Source organism: Aulostomus chinensis, chromosome 16 (genome assembly GCF_037954235.1).
Source record: "Aulostomus chinensis isolate RoL2024-O1b breed Wild chromosome 16, RoL_Achi_v1.0, whole genome shotgun sequence".
Taxonomy (NCBI): Eukaryota; Metazoa; Chordata; class Actinopteri; order Syngnathiformes; family Aulostomidae; genus Aulostomus; species Aulostomus chinensis.
The window spans coordinates 21585066-21604825 of NC_141335.1; the positions used below are offsets into that span (position 1 = coordinate 21585066).

At 42.7% G+C, this 19760-nt stretch overlaps 1 protein-coding gene, 1 long non-coding RNA gene, 2 other non-coding genes and 1 pseudogene across 6 annotated transcripts; 2 read left to right on the forward strand and 3 right to left on the reverse strand.

Annotated features, from left to right (window-relative positions):
- Window positions 1-262: 262 nt before the first annotated feature.
- Window positions 263-11184, reverse strand: LOC147247799 (uncharacterized). The gene is made up of 3 exons (XR_015109606.1): window positions 10862-11184; window positions 1216-1268; window positions 263-505 (listed from the first exon to the last, which is right to left on the reverse strand). It is a non-coding gene; the product is annotated as an uncharacterized LOC147247799 (long non-coding RNA).
- Window positions 11185-12468: 1284 nt separating this feature from the next.
- On the forward strand, window positions 12469-15521 carry nanp (N-acetylneuraminic acid phosphatase). 3 transcript variants are annotated; one of them, XM_086180465.1, is made up of 2 exons: window positions 12469-12592; window positions 14500-15520. In XM_086180465.1, exons 1-2 carry the CDS (start codon window positions 12503-12505, stop codon window positions 15139-15141), a joined length of 732 nt encoding a protein of 243 aa, XP_086036591.1. In that variant the 5' UTR covers window positions 12469-12502; the 3' UTR covers window positions 15142-15520. The 3 variants fall into 3 exon arrangements, with proteins under 3 accessions (XP_086036591.1, XP_086036592.1, XP_086036593.1); XM_086180466.1 differs by having other exon boundaries at window positions 12581-12712; window positions 14500-15521; XM_086180467.1 differs by lacking the exon at window positions 12469-12592 and adding an exon at window positions 13002-13059 and having other exon boundaries at window positions 14500-15521.
- An 833-nt stretch (window positions 15522-16354) lies between these two features.
- Window positions 16355-16653, reverse strand: LOC147247801 (signal recognition particle RNA). The gene has a single exon (XR_015109629.1).
- On the reverse strand, window positions 16376-19731 carry LOC147247802 (uncharacterized; annotated as a pseudogene).
- Window positions 17049-17347, forward strand: LOC147247803 (signal recognition particle RNA). Its single transcript, XR_015109634.1, has one exon.
- Window positions 19732-19760: the final 29 nt, after the last annotated feature.

A 19760-nucleotide genomic window follows, 5' to 3' on the forward strand; every position in this document is an offset into this window, starting at 1 on the left:
TTCTGGACTGTGATCACATGCTCAACAAATACCACTGAGTTTCCAAGTGAGAAGTCAAACCTCGGGGGTGTTTTAAATCGAAACTTGCAACTGGGAAATTACAACCTCCAAGTTTAAGTGGAGCGCAGCATTGGAAGACAGAAAATCTTGGATGGAACCAGTTCAAGAACCTGAGAAAAAAAAAGGCTTTGGTGACCATGTAACGGTCCTCTGCACTACAACAGGCTCCCTCCTCTCACATAAGCCAGTTACATCCAGGATCTGTGCTTGAACAGAGACACTCCCACTTTTTCGTTCCTGCACAACTGGCATTGTTACATACATTCCAATAGTTTCTAGTGTTTCTAGTTCTATTCAGGCATGATTCACTCAACTTGCTCACAAATATAAAGTCATCGATGTGTAGCTTTAGCATGAGGGGAGAAGCTAATGCATGATGCTGCTGCTGTGTTGATGCTTCATCATGTCTCCAGGCTTGTTTACTCCAGATCTTTTTCAGCAGCATCTACATATAAAAAAAAACAAAAACATGGCTGATGAGGGTCACTAGGGCAATATCATCTGAACCATGTTAAAAGCTCAGCCGTCATCTCTGATAGCAACTTTTATGTTAATTTACACTTTTTATATGCACATCCTCATGAGGGTGACTCCGATTGTTTTTTTGTTTTTTTTTAATTTAACATAAAGCTTCATCAGCAAGTTTTCCTTTCGCATGTTTGCAGCCAAGATAGTTTCCCCCCAAAAGTAAAAATACATTTCTTTGTTACGCTTGTTTGTTTTGTCACGGTGCCTAATTCCAACTCTATTCAGGTCAGATCTCAGTCGTTTAAGGAGGGAAGACTTGAGGAGGGACTTCATGCATTGTTTGCAGTGGAAATAATTACATGTTGAAGACTTTGCCTATCACCACACTTAGCGTATAACACATATTGATGAACGTGTTCACTGGGATGTTTGCAGAAGTTTGCCGCCGTCCTGTTCATGACAGGGTGATGAGGAATTGTGAAGTTTAATTTCTGGAATTGTCACCAATAGTCCAGTGAGAGTGAGGTGAATGCGTAGAATATCCAATAGTTCAACAACTCAGTGATTCACAAATCAAACAAACAAACAAAAAAAGATCTTGATATGACAGAAAACAGATTAATACCCACCTTGGCTGCACAACCTGGTCCTGTTTCCAAATATTCACGAGTGTGCTGCTTCACTTACCCTCATCTGTCATCTCTTTGGTGGAGATCCTCCATTCAGGCCTCTTCTTCCTCCTGAAATAAGTGTTTAATTGTCAGATTGCTGACAGCTTCCCATTATGTTATGTAAACCTCAGCAGTATTTTTCACCGTCGACATGCTTGTGCTGAATTTAACACTTTCCCCCCGAACTTAGAGACAAACCTTTGTTTTCATATGTTTACTCGTTGCTAATTGATGTCAACATGTGCTACTTTTCTTCCTCTGCCTCGGGTTAAATATGACACATAAGGACTAGAAAAACATGCCATACATAAGGCCATCAATCAGCAGGAATCATATAATAGGACAGTGATGTAAGACAAATTGTGCATGGTTTTCTTGTTCAATCTTCTTGGCAATAATTCAGTTTGAGCAGTGCTCATGATATGATATGATCATGTCTTCATACAGTAACACCATTCGGGTGGGCGGTGTGTTTACAGGCCTTCATGTGTGTTACAGCAAACTCTGTACTCCTCTGTGAAATAAAGCAGTACACATCAACTGTTGTGAATGGGCCAGAAGAGCTAATGGTGGGAAATGAAACCCATTGTGTCATGGTCTGTGTGGCCAGCTTTCTTCCATGCTCCAGTTGATATATCTTCTTAAAAAAAAAAGTGATTGTCTCACTTTGCAGTACGTGATATTGCCACGTTTCTATTTTTAACACTGATACTGGTGGCAGCCATTGTGTTCACACAGTTGGCTCAGATTTATTTCTTTGATGCTTGGTTGGAAAATAACCGCCAGGCCAGGTAAACAACAATGCGGTGCCATTTTGTCTGTCCCTTTATGAGACCATTTACAGCTTCCTGGATTTTAATTTAGAGGATGGGGAAAACCCATTTTCTAACGTGCTTTCCACATATTTCCATTTGGTTTTAAATCAAATGTGCGTCCGTGCAGTGTATCAGCAGTGTGCATTAACGAAGTAATAGGCCTGCAATATAAACTGAATCATCCTTTTTCAAAACGTGTATTTTGTCTTTCAAGTGCTCACGGATAGGAGCCTTGAGCTCACAAAGATATTTTCCCCCTCCTGCATTATTTCTTTGTGTCTCCAAAGTGGAGAAAGAGCCAGCAATGTATATTTAGCTTGGAGCTAATGGTTACTAACAACAAACCCCTTACAAAGTCTGTTGTGGATCTTCCAGAATAATCCACGCCCTTGCAGCTGTATGCTCAGTAATTCATAAACACTTTGATTTGAAAACAAACTGTACATTTTTTCTCTACCACATACAAATATGACCAGCTGGAGCATTCAGTTGATAGGACAGAGTCGTGCCAAACAGGAAGACTTTTAGTTTGTTTGTTTATTGGTCAAATCAAAGTATTGGTGGATTAATGAGCATATGACTTTGTGTGGAAGACCTGGATTATACCAGACGATATTCTTGAGACCTTGTAAATGGATATTTTTGGGTTGCTTAGCCATCACTTACCCTTAGCTTCAGGATCAACATATATAGCTGTCTCTTTCTGCATTCTGGAGACATAAAGAAGTGATGCAATAGCAAAAGACAAAAAAAATATTGTTAGTTGAAGATACTGGTCTGTTCCTAAGTACTTGAAATGCAAAAGCATCGCTTCAACCAGAGATGAAAGCAAAGAGATGCTTGTGCCTAAAATACCTGCTGCCCAGGTCACTTGCTTAAGCTGTTGTGGTAAAATACATGTGAGACATAAACAGGGTTTCATTACCCCTCAGTGGCTTATTTACCATCTCAAGAGAGCCCCTGGAGGTTCAACGCTGCATATTTATTGTGGTGAACCCTTTACAGACTTGCAGACTGATACATGTCATGAGAAACATAATCCAGTGGCAGGATTAAGCAATAAGACCCAATAATTATCTGCGCTCCAAACACACAGTTCCGCCTGCAAGCCAGTTTGAGTCACCAACATTATTCCAGGAATGTAACCATGGTCTGGGTCGTCACTGGCTTACTAGCACAGCGTAGCAACCTTTAAAGCCCCAAGTCCCAACACATCACAACCAACTTACTCACCACCAGGTTCCTTAGTCATCATGGAAAATAATCTAAACCTTGATATAATTTCCAGCTCATCCTTTTTATACCCTCAGGTTACATCATTCATTGCTCAGGCAGAAGTTCTGCAAAGGAACAGTCAGTTTAAATCGCAGTTTACCGCACAGGTTGAGTTTTTATCGTAAGCTTCTGTCATTGTGGGAAACAAAAGTAAATATTGAAGACATGTTTTGAATGGAAAAAACACTTTTCTTTCATTCAAAAAAAATGGTTATCATTATTATATATCTCAATGGAGTTTTTGGGGGCGGCACGGTGGTGCAGTGGTCAGCACCGTTGCCTCACAGCAAGAAGGTTCCAGTTTCAAGCCCTGGCTCAGACACTGGGTCTTTCTGGGTGGAGTCTGCATGTTCTCCCTGTGTCTGTGTGGGTTCTCTCTGGTACTCCGGCTTCCTCCCACAGTCCAAAGACATCTAAATACTCTAAATTGACCGTAGGTGTGGCTGTGAGTGTGAATGGTTGTCTGACTATCTGTGTTGGCTCTGCCATGGACTGCTGACCCATCCAGGGTGAACCCCGCCTCTCACCTGAAGGCTGCTGGGATAGGCTCCAGCCCCCCCCCCCCCCCCCCCGCTACCCTTAACAAGACAAGCGGTAGAAAATGGATGGATGGAAATGAAAGCTGAACTGGCAATATGACCCCTAAAATGGACAAGTGTCTACCAGACAGAAAATGTCTACCTCATGTCCCACGCTACCCTTAATTTATAGGCATTGTTTCTTAAAATCATGAAAAAATCAATTTTTCCCTCTTGAAAGTAACACACAGAGTTTACTTTCCATATTTTTTGATAAATTGTAACTATAACACCGGTTTTCAGAAGCTGAATCCACTGTAAAAAAAAAAAATTTAAAATACAACTACAGGGCAGTCAGACTAGCTCAGGCACAAGCTACATCCAGCCATAAATTTAGAACACAGTCTTCAGCATCCAGATCTTCAATTTGATCCACATCCAGAAATGATTAATCTGTTCCAAATCTATCACAATCTATGACTTTGCTTTTGAGGTATCCCGCAAACAACCCCTCTCACCCCAAAAATCTGATTTTGTGCCACAAAATTCACAATTTTATTCAAATATGCACCAAATTGCACCATTTGTTTACACTGTTTCTAATACAACCTTCTGCTGCATACATGCGAGAGCTAGCCATTTCAATTTTGACTGATGGGATTTGATGTATTTGTACATATTCTTCCTTTTTTTAAAAGTTGCCTTATTCGTTGGTCCTCGTTGGTGACTGATGGTTGTTGTACACTGTCAAAAAAATATCAGAGGGTTTAAAAATGCAGTGAGTCAGCTGATATAGTTTTTCTGTGGTTTAATCACCTCAAATGACCTCTTCCACACCACACACATTCCTTACTCAATCCATTCTGATTAGATCAGTTTTAATTATGATTTATTTTCACTTCTAACCATACTAGACCTGACATGTCCTGTACTTTTTCAATTCACTATTTTTTGTACTGCGTTCTCCTTCGCCGCTTCCCTTCTTCCAGGAATATTCGTTACACGCAGCTTTGACATCTACTGCTGTAGTAGTTTATTATTCTTACTGTATTGTGAATTGCAGAGCCAGTGAGCCACAGTCGATCATTTGATCTCCATCGGCCACGTGATGGCCGCGCCAAGATCCCACACAGAGGCACAGGTGTACCCGTCCAAGACTGAAAGAGAGAAAGATGTTTCTTTCTGACGTTAAAAAAAGCCTCTTTGTTGTCCCGCTGCCACGCCATGCTTACAACAAAGGTTCCCTTGAGCCTCTGCGGGACAGGTCAAAGGTGCCTTTTCTCTCAGCCAGGTGAGATAAAAGAAGGGTCCAGCAATCAGTCTGTCAAACGCCATTATCAGCAGCATCTGGGATTCCACCTCATCACATAACCATGAAAAAAGACCCCAGAGAGGAATGTAATTTGAAAACACTCCTCAGCCCCCTTTGATTACTCCCTTTGGAAGTGAGAGTTTCTTTAAAATTACCATCAAATGTTGATTCGTCTTCTCTGTCCACGCTACCTGTTGTTTCATGGTGGGCGTCACTGTACAGCGTTTGCAGCGCGTCTTTCATGGGAACTGAAGAGTATCATTTGCCTGCATTGCCCTGAAAACAATCTACTTGAACCACTCGTGTGATGACATACAAGACAAAATCAAGGCAGACTTTTCCAACTCACTGAGGCGAAGGATGCATGCATGCACGCCTCCACACATACGCCATGCAACCTAGCACTGTTCGCCCTTATAGACTGAACCCAGAATATAAACACCGTGAAAGAAAATACCGGAGTCCAAATGTTCCATTGGAATACAGCCCTTTTATTTAGCCATCTAGCAATGATATATCTTTTTTTCATGCCCTAAAGTTTCATATTAGCTCAAAAAAACAAATTGGATTTGAGACATTTTAGTTTTAAATTTCAATCAGAGAAACAATTATGTTTTGTATGGTGTTTGTTTATTTCTGTCCATGCCTAGAGGCGTTGCAAAGCACATTTGAGATAATTCTCTTCCTGTGTTTGTAGGTGTGTAAAGACATTATGTGTATGTTTCTAAAAATAAATGATCAAATCTGGTTTGGCAGTCAGTCTGCGTCAGTTGGACAAGTTTCCGGTTCCATAAAGATATTTGGCAGAGTGAACAGAAACGGAGCTGATAATGGTGCATCTGTATTGCCTGTTTGACAGACGATGTTAAAATGTGGGTCAAACGTGCAGACAGGCAGCACACATTTCTCCAGTTTGATAAAACCTTCTTAAAAAAGTTAGGAAATCAGTGTGTCTACATTTGATTCTGCTCTACTTTGTGGAATTTGTACTCACAAAGTACCCTGAAAACTGCTGAGTAAAAACAATCCGGTTCAGGTCATCTTGGTAAACCAGGGCTGGATTAAATATGGGCAATGAGGTTGAGTTGTTGGTTTGACCCAGCGTGCCGGGCAGTGCTGGCCCCAAGCCTTTAGGGGGCCCTAGGCAGAAGTTGACCCCCCCCCCCCCCCACACACACACACACACACACACACACCACCATCACCACGTGGAGTACACTGGGAAGGACAATTATTGACACAAATACCACGTTATAGTAGGTAGTGTGGCCAAGCGGTCTAAGGTGCTGGATTAAGACTCCAATCTCTTTGGGGGCGTGGGTTCAAATCCCACTGCTGCTGTGACCTTTGCCAATTTCCCCACTGAGGGACAAATTAAGGTTTGTCTTATCTTAATGTTACTTTATCAAGTATGAATGCAGACGGATTATGAACCGTTGTCACCTGGGCCACAGATGCAAACGGTGGTGCCCTTTGTTCAAGAGTGGGTGCAAACCGAAGGTGGGGTCAGGGGGTCGATGCACATGAGCCATGACTCAAACGACGGCAAGTATATTGATCAAGAAATCCGAATTTTCATGTGTTGAATTATTCATTAAATTATCTTGTCACTCTTTAATATGTTTAAATACTTGAGTTGAAGCTACCAAAGATTGGACAGCACAACTTGGATTTGAATTATTTCTTTTATTTCCATTGACTTCTGAATTAAGGAACGCACAGACATCCTTTAAATGTTCCAAAACGATGAAGCAACAGTGCTCCAGTCATTCTTTAATCATTTCAATAAGCAATATGTTAAAGCTATATGATGAGCCAATAGGGCGATATTAAATAATAATCAAATTATTAAAGTCACTGGGGTAGCGGTCAAATGATATTATGATTTACCAATATCAATATTATCTGTAGAAAAGTAAATTAATATGATGTGAAAGTATTTGTGAATTCATTTGAAAGGGTAAAGATTTCTTCATTTCAAAACATTTGGCCTGTAAGTCACATAAGTTGTTTCCTCATCATTGATGATAAAAAGAGTAAATATCAGCTCAATGTATGAATGCAGATATTTTTTTTTTAAATGAACAATATCTGCCGCTACCACTTACACTCTGATATTATTGTGCATCCTTCGTGAGCTCAGTATGAACACAACACACAGACAGGCAACATATATTCCTGTCGATGCTGGAGGATTCTTTGCCGGTCAGGTTGAACCTCTGTAAAGAGCATCCACCAGCCTTGATTTCATGACTTTCCCACCTCCAACCCTGTCATGTCGCGATCTTAAACCAAATATCAGTTTCAAACTTTTAACTCAGCAGCCTGAATGCATCTTTTCAAGTTACTGATATAACCTGGCGTGAACCTTTCGCTTTTAAAAGAGGAGCTTCCTCTTGACTCTCCTGACAAAGTCGCATGCGAAGGTGAGTGGTGGATGATCTCACAGTGAGCCCACACAAGAACGGGGAGTCATGTCTCCTCCACGTCACTACCAGCCAGACCCTGCATCTTTTCAAAGTTCTGAAACTGACGCTGGGCATGTCGTGTCATCTACACGCCTCTGTGATGAGCGGGGAAAAAAACACTTCAAATGAAAAGTGTCAGCACCTGGTGCAGCAATAGGCCATCTGTTCTCCGCACGCCCGCCGTCTCTGCATCCCACATCATGAACCAATCAGAGGGAGCAAGGAGAGGGAACTTGACTGCGTTTGTTTTCACATCCTTGAACAGAGCCCTGCAGAAACGTCCAGTGTCAACCGCCGGCAGATGGCTGGTATAAACAAGAAGAGGTGCTAGAAAGATCTGAGTGGAGGAACAGGGAGTTGCTGAAATTTATACCAAATTACAAGGTTCTTTCCAAATATCCATTAGACAGTGATGTGGAAATTAAACATCGCCACATTTTTATGGGTCTGAATAGGAAAACTATACCAAATGATAGTTTCAGAAACCAGTGTTTTATACAGTGTGATTACATCCTGTTCTGTCGTTGGGAACCACTGAGCTCCACCATGGTTCTATTAGCTGAGATGCATTAAAGATTTAATTTGACGTCAACACAACTTCAAAGGAGAGATGTGCTCCAAGCTGAATTTATGAATTATCATGTGACATTTGATGAAGCTGTTGTCAAATGATTGAAACATCTCAACTTTCTAAATATCCCTTAAGGGTTTTTCCAAGACAAACATTGTGTACAAAACCATGATGTCAGAGCTTCCAAATCACATGAGGGAGTAACAGATATGTCTACAAATTAAATGCAGCTGAGGGATTGTACGCTACAAAGATGACTGCGTTTAAACTGAAGTCACATTCCACGATCTCTACATGTTGTTAGAAGATTTCACAAGCTCATGTATTGAAGTAAGTTGTGTTTGTGTTGTGGTTTGCCGTGTGTGTGTGTGTGTGTGTGTGTGTGTGCGTGTGTGTGTGTGTGTGTGTCAGAGAGAAGCGCAACAGCCTCGTCCAGTCACCTGTCTCAGCCTGTCCCGTCTTGTCCTTGTCCAGTCAGCCTGAAAATTTTACCTGAGGAATACAGTGACGAGATGTAGAGTCTGTTGTAAAACTCCTCTGAGTTGGCAGATGTCTCTCACACACACACACACACACACACACACACAAACGCATGTCCTTTGATTAGCTGACGCACCGATGGAAATAAAAATGGTGCCCTAAGTTACATTTTTATGATTATTTTCACGGGTAGAGTTGTATCATAGAAAACGGTGTTTTTAAGGTAAAGATCTTGTCCTTGAGACTGAATTTACACGTTGATATGTTGTGCTTGGCACTTCCATCACATCAGACTTAGAATGTTGATGTAATTTCCCTTGTAAATTTGTGACATTATAATTAGAGTCAATGATGTGCCAACAACCTGTTCAGGTTGTTGTCACTTGATCACTGGCAGAAATTAGGATCCTAGATTATGTGAAGTAACAGTGACACAGCATTTTCTAATCTCAGTGCATTTTGACGTCCTCGTGTAGGTTTATCAGGTGATAGAGCAGAAACGATTAGTGAGGCTCGTTTAAGGAAATCAAGGTCGTTTCAGACCTTATTGAAGGAAGAGCTGAGGCATTTTTTTCCTGTGAAACTGCTGCATCAATCAGTAATCAGTGAATGACGAGCATTTCTTGACTTTTCTGTCATAGTGATGCCATTGCCTCCCCGTACTTTCCCAAACGTAATTACTCTGACAATATTGTCATTATCCTACTTTCAGCTTTGGGCTAAATTTTCAGATCATTTGAATTTCAATGTTGTGGTTTGGCATTCGAAGTAATCTGCATCTAGAGAGCTGGGAGGTTTTAACGACAGAAGATGCTGAGTTATATGACGTAAATTGTTGCATCCAGCAATTGTTTTTGCTTACGAAAAAAAAAAGATTCACAGTGAATATGCTCTCTGTTTTCTAGTTTATAGAAAGCAGAAGAAGTAGATTGTGTGGATAGAGTGGCCAAAGGTAATCAGTCAGAACCAGGACATGCAGGGACCATGGACGTCAAGGTTTTCATGTTTGCATCTGATCTTTCTCCTGAAAGTTTGCTAACCGTATGAAGGAGGAATACTAGGAACAAGAGAAACAGTTTACGTGGAGCTTGACTGGCAGAAGTGTCTGTCAAGTGTTTGGTTAATCCTACAAACACTAGAGAAGCAGTGGAATCAGCTGCTCAGAGTCAGCTGGGAGCCTTCAACTGCAGATGGAGGTTGCCATGGTAATGCTAAGGGCTTTGTTTGAGTGTGCACTGCATACCAACATTAAAAACAATAATATGAATAACAGTTAAAAACAACAACTGCAACATTTTTGTTAATGCTAATTTCCCCAGCTATGTCATCTAATCAGAACCATCACTACCTCACCCTCACCCTCGCCACATCTTTCCCCCATCAGTAACCGTGTAGACAGAGGTGTGCGACTGAGGAGCAACGTTGAACACGCACCATTTGGACGCTGACTACGGGGCTGCTCTTGTCTGCCAAACTTCACACTGGGACTGGATGATCATCCAGGCTCTCAGGATTATACTCCAGTGACCGCACATAGTTGGTCGCCCTCCCTGCTGCTGCGCTGGTTCAGTGGCAGGTCAGGAGAACTCAGGTGTATCAGCACAGAGACGGGGGCGACTGGAAGCCCTCGCAAACTGCCACACAACTACAGGCGGTCCTGGCTGCCTTCTTGAGTGAGAAGGTTCAGCATTAGCATACTTCAAATAACACCCAATATTCCCCCACAAAAGTCTGATTTTATGTTTCTATTGGGAGAATCAGGCCTACTATGCAGCATTTGACAATGATAGTGATGTCTCGCTGCTGGATGCTCAGAAATTTACACAAGTTCTATGGAAAAGCTTATTGCTCTTTTATCATGGAGAGCGTTACATAACCGCCTGAAGAGGCACCATCCTGCCCCAGATCATCTTGTTTTTGTTTGTGTGTACGTGCAGGTTGCCAGACTCCCTCTGTTACCATGACAAGTGCCATTAAGCACACCAGTGTTTCTCTATTTAGACTGTAGTTCATACATTCCCCTGCCCTTGATAAAATCTCACATGTATGTGTGTGTGTGTGTGTGTGTGTGTGTGTGTGTGTGTGTGTGTGAAGAGTTTGTCTGTATATCAGGGGCAAAGATGTGCCCTCCTCTCTGTAACAACATATTTGAGCAGTAAAATGATCATAGAGTTCAAACTTGGAATAGGGGTGAGCATATTTTTGCCAGGAGAATCCTCATACCTGGGTTGGCGGTGTCCTCCACCTTTCCTTCTATACACTGGTTGGATGTCACGTAATGCACGTCTTCATCTGGTGGTGCACACGTGTTCCGTATGGAGCCTAAATTAATTGGTCCCCTGTATACTCACACATACACAGCAACATTATGACAAAGAACTACAGGATGGCTGCAAAAAAAAAAAAAATATTAAAGTTTAATTTACTGGTGGAATGACACCTTCAATAATTGTTCCTAAGGGGGGATTCATGCCCAGCTGAGAGATAGCGTGTGACTGTGCAGCCACCCACTCAGATAAAAGAGGAATGGTGTCGTGCAGACAAAGACACCAGGCCTCACCGTTCCTTCAGATGCCTGCACTTTCTTCTTCGAAGAGTCTCACACACACACACACACACACACACACACACACACACACACACACACACACACACACACACACACACACACACATACACACACACAGGGAGGGGAAGTCATTTGCTTGTTTTTTGTTTCTCTTTCACATCATATCAGAGGGGAAATTCCATCCTTAAACTTACAAGTTCACCCTTCACACATCCACTGTTTATGTTCCTCTCCCCGTTTTACGGTGAAAGAGGCTTTGAACAAGCGTATCCCTCCTTCGCGTGCAAAAGGCAGGTGTTGTTTGCACTGATAGAGAGTAGACGGTCAGGCTTCTCACACCATAACATGATTTACAGTTTATCCTTGGCATATTATGTCCAGGGTAACTGGTTGATTAGGCCAGGTTTCTGTTTAAGTCATGAATTGAGTTCCAAATGTTGTCAGGTAACGTGTGAGACCTGTCGTGCCTTCAGATTGGGTTTGGAGGTGCAGCAGGCCTGCACACTGAACCTCTGGCTTTCTGCCAGAGGAGAGTGTGAGTCGGTTGCATAAGAACTGTGGTATGTTTTGATTTTGAAAGAGTGTCACGGAATACATTTCTAAATTGACAATATGTGTAGTCTGAAGTCACGAAGGGCATTAAATAAGGACACTCGATGGCACTGATTGTCTCCGCTATATTGCCATCATGACAGCCTTCTCTAAAAAGCTTCATTTCAGAGTGAATAGAAGCAGATTCAGACACAAGAGAGAGGAAAATGTGTCCATAAAGGGAAATGATGTCAGAACATAAGTGTGTTACTGGATGCAAGGCAGGATAAATGTTCTCTTTGATAGCGATATATGAAGTTGTGTAGTCCTTATTTCAGATTAGATCGTTTCGTTTCTGGTCATGCACTCAACATTAGCGCAATAATTAAAGCATGTTCCAATGACACTGCGGGATTTTTTTTTTTAAGGGGATTCTTTAGTCATGAGGTTATTGATGAGGTTTACGGCTGTGTGTTTCTTTACAGTTGTTTATGAGCTTGCTTTAAATTAATAAATATCATCATATCTGTTGTTAAACACGTGTATAATCTGCAAGGGTTAAAATGTCCAAGTACGCCTTAAATCGGATGCTTCGATTCATTCGAAGCAGATGACACGTTAGCGGTGCTCTTCAAATTGATTTACTGGCGCCCTCTTGAGGAAGTAAAATGACAATTACTGAATAAAGACTTCAATTCCCACAATGCGTTGTATTCATCCAGCAAAAGCTTACTTCCGTTTGCCGTGTGCAGTGTGTTGTAGCAATGGACGGGGAAACTGTAAAGGCGATTCTGTTTGACTTGGACAACACGCTCATAGAAACAAATCGAGCAGGTGGATTTGCGTTAGAAAAGGTGATCTTTTTTTTTCTTTCAAGTTTATCTACTTCCACGATCGATTAGTAACGTCTGACAGACGTAGTAAATGTAGGCTGTCAACTGTTACCCGACAAATATTAATACTCCTACGTTCAGGTGAGCTCACTGTGAGTGAGTATAGTGCTAACTCGCTAAGCTAAAGTAGATTTATGAATGAAATTGCTACGGGATCCGGTTTACATGCTGAGGTGCGTTCAGTGATACTGGGATATTACAGGATTACTACGTCAACGTCAATTGTTTATTAAACAATTGAAATAAGGTCATCCTCATCTATCTACAAGTAAAAAGAATCATTTGCGTTAATAACGTGACACTTAATAATACTGAGTACTTTTGTCACTTGTATATTTGTCTGATTGCAGTTTACATTTTTATGGTGTTAACGTTTCTGGATTGAAATACCGCTGCAGCCATGACAGCAAAGCAGTACAATAAGTACAGTAAGTGGGCAGCTAAATGGAATTCAGTCACCTTTTTAATCTAATTCCAAGTACTAGGCAGAGTACCCTTATCATCGCATAAATACTCCTGGTCACACACTACTCCACTCAATCATGTTTTATTGTTTGTTTATTGTTTTTGTTTTTTTAATATTCCACTGCAACCCAAAGAGAGCCCTAGCATTCTGTTAGCTGAGTTTGATGACCTCACACGATTAATATAGTATAGTATAACCCTTCGTAAACAACTGCGACACTTAAATCCTGCTTCCATACTAATACTCTAGTAATTTGAGAAATTGGATTTATCTTGTTAATAACTGATGTGCAGATATTTTACAACTGTTTTGGCTGATAGCCAGTATTTACCAATCAGTTTTATCTATACAGAAACGGTCTTTTGTGATATTCATATGTTGTCCATATACACACATGCAAGGTAACATCAAGAATTTTTATATGTTCTAAAACATTTGGAAAAACCCTCAGTCTTTTACTGTACACACTTGAGCAAAACTTTTTTTGCTTTTTTCCTCAAGTGATCCTTTGAAAAATTACCAATATCTGTCGACAAGCACGTGTCAATAGCATCGCACATCCCTATGTGCGATAATCTAATAATATACTCAGTAATTTAAAAATATTCTGCAAGTGTTGTGTTTTTCCTTAATACTATCATGCTTGAGGGAATTCTGTCGTCTTGCTTTTTTATCTGAGTGATGAATCGAAAGGTTAGACTGTTTTATGTCTTTTCCCTTAAGTTTCTCACTTTTCAACCTCATATGTTTCCATCCATTTTCTTGCGCTTATCCTGTTAAGGGTCGCGGGGGGGCTGGAGCCTATCCCAGCAGCCTTCAGGTTAGAGGCAGGGTTCACCCTGGACGGGTCACCAGACCATCGCAGGGCCAAAACGTAGAGACAGACAACCATTCACACTCACAGCCACGCCTACGATGCCGTCCCTCATGTGGTTCATTTACTGAATTATTTTAACACATTTTATTAAATTATTTTAATGTATTTTCTGTTATTGGCAGCACGGTGGTGCAGTGGTCAGCACTGTCGCCTCACAGCAAGAAGGTCCCATGTTCAAACCCTGACTGGAGCACGGGATCTTTCTGTGTGAGTCTCCATGTTCTCCCTGTTCCTGTGTGGGTTCTCTCTGGTACTCCAGCTTCCTCCCACAGTCCAAAGACATCAAGAGGGGACGAGGCTGATTGATACTCTAAATTGACCGTAGGTGTGACTGTGAGTGTGAATGGTTGTCTGTCTGTATGTGTTGGCCCTGGAAGGGACTGGTGACCCGTCCAGGGTGAACCCCTGCCTCTCGCCTGAAGGCTGCTGGGATAGGCTCCAGCCGCCCCACCCCCAACCCCAACCCTTAACAAGATAAGTGGTAGAAGATGGATGGATGTTTTCTGTTGCATGTGAATCTTGCAGACCAGTGATCTATTGAAATCCATGCTGGGCCTTGACGACAACGCCGTCGTCAGTGTTTGTGACAAGTTCAAGCAGAAGCTCCTGCAGGAGAGGTTCGACCCCACAGCAGGCCGCTCCATCGATGAGGTCCGGGAGGGTCACTGGGAGGAGAGCATCAAAGAAACCCTGGGCAGCTGTTCATCCCCCTCCCTGGCAGCTCAGTGCTACCGCCTGTGGAAAACCAGTCGACTGGTGCTTCTCAGTCTGTCGCCTGAGGTATGCGAGCTCCTCAAACAGCTCAGGGGGAGGTACAAGCTGCTGCTGCTGACCAATGGGGAGGCTCGGACCCAGAAGGAGAAAATTGAGGCCGCCGGATGTGAAGCATTCTTTGATGCCGTGGTGGTGGGGGGTGATTATGCTGAGCAGAAACCTTTCATCTCCATCTTCAGACAGTGTTTCAGCATGCTGCAAGTGGAGGCCCTGGACTGTGTGATGGTGGGAGACTCTCTGGACACAGATATTCAGGGGGGCTTCAACGCTGGAGTGCGAGCTACAGTTTGGATCAACAGTTCAGGAGGCTCGGTGCCAGCTGGGTCGGTGCAACCCGACTACACCATCACTTCTGTGCTGGACCTGCCGGATATTCTGGCACAATTGAAATAAAGACGACTGGTTATTCGAACCACATGTGAAACTTCGGGTATCGTAGATGAATGTCTTAATTTGTCCAACAAGAACTTCTTTCAATGTAAGTCCTTCTGTACTTGACTTGAGCATTAAAATTAGTAATTCACTGCATTTCTGTTTTTTTTTTTCTATAATGTATTAAACATTTGTCTGCAATGTCTGGATGGAGTTTCGTTTCACTCAGTTGAGCAATGAGACTTTTGCCTGACAGTTTCTCAGAATTTTAGGGTCAATAATTATCACCACATTTCTAATATTTCAAAAAATGTGTACACAAAAAGAAACTTTACTGTTACAGGGACCATTTTCCTGCAAAATAGAAAACCACTGATTTCATTGTGTAATGATTTTAAACATTTGAAAATCCTAATTGTAATAGAGTATTTAATAAACTCTTATCACATTCATTCTGTCTTTTTCTGGTGCTTGGTGTTGTTTTTATACTTAAACACGCCTCGGCACCTGACTATTCTGTAATGCATCGCGGCTTTATGGAGTGAATTTAATGAAGTATCAACAATTTAAAATGGATTTTGGAACCCAATGTGACTTGAGAGAAAAATAATGTTTTGATTTATTTCCATCAGGATTCAAAATCTTAAAGAAACTCATCGATTCCTTCAAGTTATAATCCATTCAATCAAGTGAAGGAATATCAGGGGCAACTATGTACAAGAGGGTAGAATGCTGGAGGGTTGTGGGTATCGTAGTTTGACAATCAGTTGCGGGAGGCAGATTCAAAATCAGTCTAACAATTTCAGAGATCAAAGGAAAATATGAAGATTTTTTTGTAAAACCTGAGATGAAGACAGACTTCAGAACGTATTTTAAATTCAGTTGCAGAAATACAATTCAAATACTTTCAAAAAAATTACCCTTTTTTTCATTAAAATTGTAGCCGTAAGAACTGACACTCTAAACAAACGTGTTGACCGACTGTTTTCAAAGTCGTTTCGTCCCAAATTCAATGATTAAAAAAACCAGCTGGTGCACTGCTATCATTTGGTGGGTTGATAGTAGTTGCTGCTCTCCTCCAGCAGGAGGCAGTGGAGGACAAATTAACAGCTGTGGTTACTGAGAATTTTAATTGCAGGGAAGATGAACTCAAAACAGCAGTTGTGACGTTTAAGAGACGTGACGTTGAAAGCGTGTGTGTCGTCACAAGTGTTTGTGGTGAGTAGAGAGCAGTAAAAGACCGGGTCCCGCTGTGTTACTCAGGCTGCACCGCAGCGTCTATTCTCAGGCGCGATCCCACTACGGAGCGGCACGGGGGCTTTGACCTGCTCCGTTTCCGGTCTGGGCCGGTGCACCCCTCCTTAGACGACCTGGTGGCCCCGAGCTCCCCCAGGAGCACCATATCGATACCGAACTTAGCGAGGACGCCCGATCGACATAGTCCACTGCAGCTCAGAGCTCCTGAGCTCAAACGATCCTCCGGCCTCAGCCTCCCGGTAGCAGGGATTACAGGCGCGCGCCACCGCACCCGGCGAGGAGACCCTGGATTGATGGAGGTTTTGGTTCTGACAAGAGTGAAGGTCTCCAAGAACACCGAATGAAACTAAATCGGTGTCATGAAGGTACAAGATGAGAGTCTTTGAGAGTAAATGTTGAATCTGTCTCAGTTTATTAATCTCATCCTCTTGCAGCAGATTACTGACATTCAGCTGATGACGTTAATTTCAGACACTCCAACTGGAGAGGAGCAGTTATCTGTCCTGTAAACTGATCCAATTATTCAGGAGTGTCAAAGTGCGATTAGATGATGAAAAAAAAAACACTTTAATGAATTTGTTGTTGGAGGGTCCCTGCATTAAAAGATGTTGCTTTACATTTATTGTTCATCCTCATCAAAGGCAAAACCTCCATTAATCCATGGTCTCCTCGCCGGGTGCGGTGGCGCGCGCCTGTAATCCCAGCTACCGGGAGGCTGAGGCCGGAGGATCGTTTGAGCTCAGGAGCTCTGAGCTGCAGCGGACTATGTCGATCGGGTGTCCTCGCTAAGTTCGGTATCGATATGGTGCTCCTGGGGGAGCTCGGGACCACCAGGTCGTCTAAGGAGGGGTGCACCGGCCCAGACCGGAAACGGAGCAGGTCAAAGCCCCCGTGCCGCTCCGTAGTGGGATCGCGCCTGAGAATAGACGCTGCAGTGCAGCCTGAGTAACACAGCGGGACCCGGTCTTTTACTGCTCTCTACTCACTACAAACACTTGTGACGACACACACGCTTTCAACGTCACGTCTCGTACACGTCACAACAGCAACTTGGAGTTCATCTTCCCTCTATCTCAACTCTCAGTAACCACAGCTGTTAGTTTATCCACTGCCTCCTGCTGGAGGAGAGCAGCAACTACGATCAACCCACCAAGATGAAACTGCACCAGCTGGTCTGTCTCTCTATCACTGAACTTGGAGCTAAAAGAGCTGCGCTACAAAAACCTTCACTTTCCACTTTCCTTAAAAAAATCTAACAAATAAAGACACACAATGACAGAACACCAGACAATTAAAGTTACTCCCACTCATGTAGAAAGAAATAAGAAATTCTGCAATTAAGTTAAAATTATTAAAATGCAACCTACTCTGTCTCCTTCATCAAATAAACAAATAAATAAATTGATAATCTAGATTATATCAATGCTGAGTAAAGGTCATTCAAAAAAGCTGCACTTCTGGACTCAAGTTATCTCCTACGTTCCAATAAAGAGCATTTTCAGGGTTGGTGACCTGGTGCGTCAAGTTCCTCCATCCTACTCATGTATGCTGGATACTGGACCACAACTGGCTTTCAGACTGTTAGTGATGCCCCAAATCCTGACATGGGCTCATCTTTTAATTGACGAAAAACTTTGCAACATTTCAAACCTCCTGTGAGCCTCAGTCACAGTCTGTCGTCTTTTCAAAACTGCATCAATGATGTTCTTCTGCACTAATTACTGCTAATTACTGTGGAAATATGTTTATTGATAACAACGATAAAACACAGAGGAAAGTGAAGGTTGTATTTGTGAATGTTCTCAGTCCTCCAGGTCATCGTAATCCTCAAAAAAAGGTCAAACTAGGCAACTGGGCTCCCCTCTTGTATATAAAGACGTTTCACCTCTCATCCAAGAAGCTTCTTCAGTTCTAAAATTCTGGTGGGAAGTATCAGGTATATAACCACCCCAGGAGGGGCGGACGCAAAAAAAAGTGGTCGTCAGACCAGAACAATTGGCCTCAGTTTCAGGTCATTACCCCTCCCAGCCCTCTTTGGAGGGTCGTTCAGGTCACCTGAATGAAGGCGTGAAGGCTGACTGCACTTCCTAGGCAGGGATCTAAGGATGGCATTGTAGGTGGTGTTGGGTGGTGTCTGAGGCCCCCTCCTCTGTTCAAAGATGGACGTTGTATTTTGACATGAATGGCTTCCTTCACCCCTCTGCCAAACCATCTGTCCTTCCTGGCTAGAACGCGCACCTTGTGGCCTTCAAAGGAGTGCCCCTTCTCCTTGAGGTGGAGGTGGACTCCTGAGTCCTGGCCTGTGGTTGTGGCCCTCCTGAGTTGCGCCATGCATTTGTGCAGTTGCTGTTTTGTCTCCCCTGTGTAGAGGTCCGAGCACTCCTCGTTACACTGGACTGCATGAACAACATTACTCTGTTTATGCCTTGGAACCTTGTCTTTAGGGTGGATGAGTTTTTGCCTCGAGGTGTTGCTGGGCTTAAAGTGCACAAGGATATGATGCATGTTAAAGATCCTTCTGAGTTTCTCCGAAACCCCAGCCACGTATGGGATGACGATGCTCCTCTTCTTTTGGGCTTCATCTTTCTTATCCTCCCTGGGCTTCTTGGCAGTTTTAATGAAAGCCCAGTTCGGATAACCACAATTTTGGAGAACTGAGTGGATGTGGTTGTGTTCCCTTCTTTTCCAATCTGTTTTGGAAGGGATATTTTGTGCTCTGTGTTTGAGAGTTTGGATCACCCCTAGTTTGTGCTCGAGTGGGTGGTGTGAGTCAAACAGGAGATGCTGATCCATGTGGGTGGGTTTCCTGTAGACCCCAATGTTAAGTTCCCCATTGTTTCCAATGTCTACCGCACAGTCTAGAAAAGCCAAACAGTTGTCTTTGACATCTTCCCTCGTGAATGGGATGTTCTTGTCCACCGAGTTAAGGTGTTCAGTGAAATGCTCAACTTCACTTTTCCTGATGGTGACCCAGGCTTCGTCTACGTATCTGTACCAATGTCTTGGCGGGTGGCCACTGAAAGTTTCCAAGGCTAGACTCTCCATCTCTTCCATATACAGGTTTGCTACAATGGGGGATACCGGAGATCCCATGGCACAGCCGTATTTTTGCCTGTAGAAACCATTGATGTATTGGAAGTAGGTGGTGTTAAGGCAAAGGTCAAGAAGGTCACACACCTGTTCAGCTGAAAGGTTGGTCCTTTTCGCTAGAGTTTCGTCTCTCTGGAGTTTTCTCTTGACTGTCTGTACAGCTTCTCCCGTGGGGATGCATGTGAACAGAGATGTCACATCGTATGAAACCATGGTTTCTTCAGGGTCTAGACAGATTTGTCTGATTTTGTCTGCAAAGTCCATATTTTAGCTCCAAGTTCAGTGATAGAGAG

What these genes read in the sequence shown, in the direction of transcription:
- nanp (XM_086180465.1), top strand. Translation starts at nt 12,503, where the DNA reads ATGGACGGGGAAACTGTAAAGGCGATTCTGTTTGACTTGGACAACACG. An exon ending in GTGGATTTGCGTTAGAAAAG is followed by an intron (nt 12,593 to 14,499) that starts GTGATCTTTTTT and finishes TGAATCTTGCAG; the next exon opens with ACCAGTGATCTATTGAAATC.